The 8,412-nt window shown below is 36.5% G+C and overlaps 1 protein-coding gene across 1 annotated transcript; it reads left to right on the forward strand.

The window, feature by feature from the left end:
- Positions 1-1,338: 1,338 nt before the first annotated feature.
- On the forward strand, positions 1,339-7,811 carry LOC106926635 (uncharacterized). The gene is made up of 5 exons (XM_088005831.1): positions 1,339-1,504; positions 3,355-3,666; positions 4,463-4,746; positions 6,029-6,156; positions 7,414-7,811. Exons 1-5 carry the CDS (start codon positions 1,423-1,425, stop codon positions 7,616-7,618), a joined length of 1,011 nt encoding a protein of 336 aa, XP_087861957.1. The 5' UTR covers positions 1,339-1,422; the 3' UTR covers positions 7,619-7,811.
- Positions 7,812-8,412: the final 601 nt, after the last annotated feature.

An 8,412-nucleotide genomic window follows, 5' to 3' on the forward strand; every position in this document is an offset into this window, starting at 1 on the left:
GGTAGCGGTCCACTGATAAACACTTTGATTCTGTTCAGCAGGTGAATTAAATCATCTTTCAAAATTTCTGGGTGCTACTTGGCAACATCAAGAGCTCCAGTGTGAATAATCCGATTTTCAACTGTTGATCGTTCACAAATAATTGTCAGCATTTAGATATTGCAGACATCATATTATTCAGAAAGCAGCGCACCTTGGTTGTTTTCTCATTTCAGAAAAGCTTAAACCCTTTCACCAATAGTCAGGACCTTTTGTAATTTGCATAAAAAAGAGGAAGTTTGGGATGTTTTTGGAATGTGCTGAAGGAGTGCAAGGTTCATGCAGCTGGAAATATCCAGACTTCTCTTTTTTCTGGCTCCTGAGTCACTTTGGATGGGAATTGTTTGGTTCTTTCCTCATATCTGTCACTGTTGTTCGAAGTGACAGAATCAGCCTCACTTATCATTGTAAGAAACACAACAAAGTTAGTTTCAGTACATCCAAAGAACAGAAAAAGAACAACAAACAACATTAGACATGGGTAGAAAGCTGCCACTCAGCTTATAATTAGGTGCACCAAACCTGTTTTTGGTGGAATTGCTGATTTCAGTTTGATTGTTTATGTTGCTTGTTTTGAATGCAATCTGCTGCTCCTTCACAGGCTCAAAACAAGAAAATCTAAAATCTGAGTGCACAGAAGAAAAGCAGTTTTTTTCTGGACTTTAGGCAATTCTGTTTGTAGTAAAGATTATTTAAAGTTTGTTTTCACTCAGTTTTCCCTTGCAGGGCTCCTTCCTCTTAAGGTTTTAACAAACAGCAGAACAGTGACTGTAAATGTCGTTGTAGGAGTTGGCTTCTTGGATCAAATGCCTGAGTTTTCACACCTGCTGATAAAATGATCATAAAACTGTTTTGATCAGCAGCAGTCGTCCTGATTTTCATACAAAAGAGGAAGTTTGGGGTGTTAGCTGCAGAAGTACAACAGCTGGACAGACGCAGACTTCACTTCTGTTTAACAAACCAGTTGCTTTCATTCATTTTTCTCATGTTCTGGAAGATACATTTCTGGACCACAAACATATAGTTGAAGCAATCTGACCTCTGCACAGTTTGTGGCGGGTTTGTGTTTTATAAAAATACCAGCCAGAATGTCACATGGTTTTCAACATGCAAGTCTGACTGAGCTGGTTTTCTCCAGGTTTGCTGTTAAACTGATATTCTCCAGCTGTTTATATGAACCAGCCAGGCTGCAGGGGGAGAACAGGAGGTTCCCCTGCAGAGACTAAACCCAAGAAATGAAACTTAGAGAGGCTGCTGACTTTGAAGCAGGAAGTGAAAGTAAACAAGCTGACGTTCAGCTCTGAGAAGCTGCAGGCGGAGATTATTTATTATCACTGATTGCCTTTTTCCCTGCAGACATCGACAGATCGGCTGAGTGTGAAGATGAAGCTGCTTTTCTTCTTGATGGTGACGCTGATGACCTTCACCGAAAGGTCACTGCATGCTTGGCCAAAACCCACCAGAGGTAAGAGCCTTAAGGACACAGATGTCCCTAAATTATACTAATGCATATGCATAATTTCCTAAATTAGTTCACTTCTTCTTTTTAAAATGATGGAAAGTGAACAAATGACCGACTCAGTTCCTGAAATTACAGATTTTATTAGTTTGAATCATTTTATAGAAATATGACCTTTATCTCCTTCTGCAAATTTCCTGTTTTTGTTAACATTTGGTCAACATTTGTCTCAGCGATTTCATATACAAATTAATTTTCAATTAAATTTTTTAAAGTTTTCAAATATATTGTCATAGTTTCCCACATTTTATTGTTTCACAACCACAAACTTTAGTATATTTATTAGGGGTTTTATGTGAAAGTCCAAGTATTGCATAAGCATTCTGTAGATTATTAAGTAAAGCTCATATTGTTCGGTCTTGCCTCCTCTAGTTGCATGTTTCATATGCAAGAAATTCACACACACTAATAGGATTTTGATTCCTAATGTAAACATTAGGAATCAAAATAAACCCTGAAATCCAGAATAAAAACATGAAGTTAAGGTTCATGCTTCAGTTCAATCAAGTAAACAGTTAATTTGTGAGAAACTTTGATGAGAAGCTGAATGAAACTAAAAGGTTTTCAGTTCTAACAGTTTCTGAACTTCTCAGGTTTTCATTGAGTTTCTGTTGAAATAATATAAACTGAACGCTGCCTCAGTTTTTTAGTTCTGGTTCTGAAAAAAACAAGAGCAGCTCTTTAAAGACCTGCTGGGACTACATGGTTCATATTTAAGTCCATAAATTCCTGCCAGTACAGAGATTTACTCTACAAAAACAGAAAAGCTACTTACTAGTTAATTTTGTCTTATTTCAAGTGTGCTAAGACATGTTGAACTAGAAACTAAATTAAACTAAACAAAAACTATTTGGTAAGATGTGTGTTTTAGGGTTTATCCTCTCCAGGGAATTCTTTGATCTGGACCTAAGGCAGACTTGGTTGGTTTCACATTGTAATTTCTTGCAAGTGAACTATGCCTTGCAAGCAAAACCATGCAGGTGTTGATTGTTGCCGGTTCGTTTGGGGTGGTGTGAATGCATTATCAAACTCTGATGTGGACCAAAAAGTGAACTCTGGTCCGCCTACAAACCTCGGTCTCTGTTCAGTGGAAATGAACTCTGGTGCTGTTTGAATGTATATGTGAACACCAAGCGGATCAAAGATGGCTCCAAAACCAGGACGTAGACTACAATGCATGGCATCCAAACAAAATTGTTAGTCTAGCACAGGGGTGTCAAACTCCAGTCCTCAAGGGCCGCTGTCCTCCAACTTTTAGATGTGCCTCTGCTGCACCACACCTGAAAAGAATAATTAGGTCATTACCAAGGCTCAGGAGAACCGATCTACACAGGGAGGAGGTAATTAAGCCATTTCATTCCACTGTTTTTTACCTGTGGCACATCTAAACACTGCAGGACAGCGGCCCTTGAGGACTGGAGTTTGACACCCCTGGTCTAGCACTAGCAGGAGAAATGTGCTTGTGTTTTTTCTTTTTTACCAAAGACAAAAAATAGAAATCCTACATCCGCTAAAATGTGACAGGAACCATTTTCTTGGTGTTTTCCAGCATTAGGACCTGTAAAGACCTCATTACAACCCAAAGTATTGAAAATAAAGACATGCCCCAGGCATTTCTGTGTCCCGTTTCTTGAAAGATTGGAACATGATTAAACTCTGAAAATGTTGAATAAAGACTTTTTCAATGCACTCCTGTTGTGCAGTTCTGTTAAACACAAACATCCTCTGAAATACTGAGTAAGAATCAGGGCTTTATCTCATTCTGATGGTGTGTCTGGTTATGCTTTCTTCCTCAGGTGGTTCTGGAGTCAATCTGAGCGGGAAGATGTTCACTTTGTCCAGTTACGGAAGATTGGTCTTCTATCCACCTTATGAATATTCCCCCTGGGTGGCTTCTACGCCATACCAAACCAGAGGTTATGCCTACTCCACCTCCACACCCAGTTACACCCAAACCAGCACAGGCACTACTGAAATGTCTTCCCCTAGCACAAATATCCGCACCCCTAAACCTACCACCCGCTCCCCCACTACGTACCCATGGTCCACCACTCGGTACCCATGGTCCACCACTCGGTACCCATGGTCCACAGCTCCTTCCACTAGAGGTGAGTTCCTCCACAAATAATCACTGAGGCTTTACTGATAATCTCTGTTCCTGTTCATTAAGGTGAAAAACTTCAACAAAGAACAAAGTTAGCAGGGCTATTGATTTTTCTTTCTTTTTCCTTTTTTCTTGCTTAGCTTAGTTTGCTTTTTGTAAGTATGTATTATGACATTTGGTTAATGCATCTTAGTTAATGCACTTAATTCTGCACTAGCAGAAGCCAGACGCAGTAAAACTGGATGTAACCATTGGTCGAAAACCATAATTATGAAATTATGAAAGAAGTCAATGAAGCGGATCATGACACAGTCCCACCTGGTCAACTTTAAAATCGATCCACAGTCGCCGGCGTCCATTGTTATTTCCGTAAACAAGAACGCTGCTTTGTGACGTCAACCTTCTTCTTCGGCGCATGCTGGTTGCTACGAGGTTGTAAGTCCTAATGAGTAAAAAAGCGGATTTCAGCAAACTATGTGAAATCTGAATGGAGCATCAAGACCTGCTGTTAGCATAAGATGTGCAGACTAGCAGCTCAAGAGGGACAGAATAATAAAAACATAACCATTTAAAATCATTTAAAACCATTTAAATTTAAATTTGTTATTTTTTGTTTCAGATACTCTTTACAATGTTGCATCACTGAAATTTAACATATATATATATATATATATATATATATATATATATATATATATATATATATATGTTTGTTTTTCATTCATTTATTCATTAATTCTTTATTTACAACCCAGTTACATCTATTTTTGAGCTCCTGTGTCCTCGTGCGCCCCCTGCAGGTGTGTCAGTGTGTTTGCGGTACATCACAGACTCTCAGAGTGGCTCCATCTTCACCCTCAGCCCATCCAGCCAGTATCTGAGGCTGGAGATTGGTAGACCGCAATCATACGCGCTGACCTTCAACGGTTACAACAGAGTTTACCTGCCAGCTTACTTAAAACTCTGGCCTTATCTGAAGCCCAGCATGTGGACCAGCATCTGCCTCACTGTGGACAACGCGAAGGCTGTAGTTCAGATGTTCAGAGACTCAGACATGAGCAGCAGGAAGCTGCTGAACAACCAGGTGAGAGCAGAATGAACAACATCTCTGATTTATTGTCTGCAGTGATCTAAAGATATGACAGCTATCACCAATATGACATGTTTTCACATCCCTTCACTTTTTCCACATTTTGCATCATTGCAAACTCTAAAATAGATAAATAGATTTAAGTATTTGTTTTTTTTTTTACTTAAAATTCTTCATAGATTAAACCACATACTGTAAAAACTTAGAAAGTAGTTTTGTTGTGTTTCTAGTGTAAATATCTTATTATACTTCATAGGGCAAAACTAACTTACATGTAATGTTTCGGCAACATATATCAGCTTGTTTTAAGTCGGTAATTCTTAAATAAGGGCAGAAACACAATAAAAATAAAAAGAATACTAATAAAAACAGGCAACAATAAATATTGAGCAGTGATGGTCATAAAGACACATCACTCGAGATCTCTAAAATATATTCATTGATTAAAGTACACAGCTTCAAATTATAGAGATTACTTTCAATTATAACAGGACATTTTTCCCATAAGTAAAACCCTGTTCTTTTTATGAATATTCAAGAATTAGACTTAAAACAAGCTACTGTATCTTGCTGAAAAGTTGCTTGTGAGTTAGTTTTGTCTAATTTAAGTGTAAAAAGGTATTTGCACTAGAAACTAAGCAAAAATACTCCGTAAGAGTTTGTGTTTTTGCATTGCAGGTGTCAAACTGGAGGCCCACTGGCCAAATCCGGCCTATCATAGCTGTTTATGTGGCCTTCTTGTCTAAACTCTAGAAAGCCACATAAATGGAACTTTAAGATGGCAATCGGATGCTAAAAATATTATTTTATCAGTCAAATTAAATCAGTTGTATTTATATAGGACTAAATTACATCAATGTCGAATAAAACGTTAAAAATGAAAACATTTAAATTTGTACTAAACAGAGAAAACTATATTTTAACAGTTTACATATTGCATTAACTGTCCCTTTAAGGACGTCCATGATCTTATGTGGCCCAAAATGAAGAGATTTACATTTTTTATAAATGTCTTATATAAGCATATATATTTTATTTTTATTTACTCAGTTCAATTATGAAACAAATCTGTAAAAATAAAATGGAAAACAGTGAAAGGGAGTGAATTCTTTGATTGTTTAATTATTGAAATAAACTTTACATTTGTAATCCATTAGGTTGCATCTGTACACACACATGCATTTTAATGTAAAGCTCAATGAGTTTCTTAATTTTCTCTCTGAAATTATCCTCTCTGTGTGTGTGTGTGTGCGTGCGTACGTGTGTGTGTCTTCAGTATGTGTGGTCAGGTGAGCGTGTGATGGATTTTTCAAACTTTGAAGGTCAGATCACTGATGTCCAGGTGTGGGATTATCCTCTCCGTTATCAAGAAGTCCTCTACTACATGAGCAACGGTGGCTACGGGTATGCTGTGTGTGTATGTCTGTGTGTGTGTGTTTGTTTGTTTGTAATACCTTGTGGGAACCATTTTCCTGACACATACATTGTGGGGACCCACTCCTTCTTGTGGGACCGAAGGCTGATCCCCACAAGGGGAATTGCTGGTCAAGGGTTAGATTTAGGACAAAGGTGTGAATTGAGTTTTGATTAGGGTTTGGATAAGGTTTAGGCTGTAGAAATGAATGGAAGTCAATGGAAAGTCCCCCCAAAGTTAGCCACGCAAACGTGTGTGTGTACTTGTTTATATAGCCTGATTGGACCTTGTTCTAGTTCCATTCAGACCATCAGACCACTTTTGTTTGAGTAAGATACCAGTTGTTTAATTTATTGCTTGGCAAATAAAAACAGTAATTCACAATAAAATTAGTTTATTTAATGGAGGAAAAATACATCTGGCCCCTGAATACTTCCAGCTTGCTAATTTGGCCCATGTGACAAGAAGTTTTGATACCTCTGGGTTAGAGGTACGATGTGAATTAAATTTTGGTTAAAGTTCAGGTTAGGAATATACCTATAATGGTTAATAAAATAGATGGATAAATGCAGGTACTGAAACCAATACAAAGACCTAAATATATGTAACACAAGCTTTTGAGTGAACCAGGGTGGGTAATGAGCGGAAGAAAAATAAAAAACTTAAATTGAACAAACAATTGAAATTTCAAGGTTATATTTTTTTAATTCTGATTTCTTATGCCACAATTTTAAAATGCTAATTTCTTTTTTTTGTCTAAATTTTAAAATATATATCAAGTTTATTTGTAAAGCACATTTCAGCAGCATTGCAGTTCAAAGTGCTTTCCCTAAAAACATACAGTCCAGAATTGAAAACCAGTAACAGACTGACAAAATTTGTATTTTGACGGTGGCCATCATCAAAATCACCAAAACATGTAGAATGTGTTGATAAATTATTATGGCTCAAAAGCAACTCAGTGTTTCAGCTGTTTTGCAGTTTTGCTGGAAGTTTGTTCCAGATTTGTGGTGGGTAGAAGCTGAATGCTGCTTCTATATCTCAACATCTTTCACCATTTTTAAACCCCAAAGATTTTCTGTACATTGTAAGACAAGTTTCCATTACGAACAAAAAGAGGCTATTGAATTTTTTTTATACAACCAATACTTACAAAATACATATTTATATTTCATATTATTTTAAACACATGCTAATAAATTTAAAGCCTTTAGATGCACAAATCAAGTTTGTTCTTTTAACTTTAGGTTCTACCAGGGTTCTGTACTCAGCTGGTCCTACATCAGCTACTCTCAGACAGGCAGGACGCTGCTGGAGGACGGCTATGATCTGCAGATGAGAAAATCAAACCGCAAGTTGGGACAAAGAAATCACCTGAAGGGAGGATACAAGTCCAGGAAGGTTTTCCTCATTGAGGAGCGCAAAAGAGAGCAATGGAAGAAAGAGATGTAATGTTCAGTGAAATCATGTTATACCTTTTTGACTGAATTTCTATCTGAACATTTAATTACCATGAAGATTAATCAATTAACATTTGCACTGATCAAAAATATTCTCAAAATCACATTATGGGTTTAATAGTTTATTTTCCTTCACTTGTAATTCATTTTAACTTTAAACTACAATAAAGTGATTTCTAATGAAATATTGCATGTTGGTGAATTTTGTTTCATACATTATGCACTTCTGGTTAAAATAAAACCAGAAATTTATAGCAGTCTGTGTGAACATAAAAAAACTATGCTAATGTTACATGACATTTTCTCATGATCACCAGCGCAGCTTCATTTTGTCATGGCCATGAAATGACTATCCTGCAGAAATTAGTTGTTAAAATTCAGTTTGAACACTCACAGTGACGGTTCTTGCATGAATAGATCCCATTCTGGAAAAAGAAAAATCATTGTGCGTTTCATCAGTGACATTGCAATGTAAACATTTTTGATCTAAAATAACTGTTTACAGAATTTTTTTCCGTTTTCAAAATTTATACAAATATTTTTAGACCAGAGAGTTTAACACATTAATCTTAATTTATTTCATAGATTTAATTTCAGTTTTTGGACTTGAACTTCTACCCTTGTTCAGACTATTGGAGATAGATTTTGCTCTGAAATTATATATTTTTTGCACTTTGTTCATTTATAAAATAATTCACACATGTTAAATAATTTTGTGGACAACTCTTTCTAAATTCTGTCATAGGTTTTAACAAAATCCAACCACAAAACCACAAAAAGGAATAA

Source organism: Poecilia mexicana, unplaced genomic scaffold, assembly GCF_051168715.1.
Source record: "Poecilia mexicana isolate PSO_F unplaced genomic scaffold, ASM5116871v1 scaffold_5, whole genome shotgun sequence".
Classification (NCBI taxonomy): domain Eukaryota; kingdom Metazoa; phylum Chordata; class Actinopteri; order Cyprinodontiformes; family Poeciliidae; genus Poecilia; species Poecilia mexicana.

Coding starts and splice junctions, on each gene's coding strand:
- LOC106926635 (XM_088005831.1), top strand. CDS start 1,423: ATGAAGCTGCTTTTCTTCTTGATGGTGACGCTGATGACCTTCACCGAA. Junction 4,747..6,028: donor GGAAGCTGCTGAACAACCAG/GTGAGAGCAGAA, acceptor GTGTGTCTTCAG/TATGTGTGGTCAGGTGAGCG. Junction 6,157..7,413: donor ATGAGCAACGGTGGCTACGG/GTATGCTGTGTG, acceptor TTTTAACTTTAG/GTTCTACCAGGGTTCTGTAC.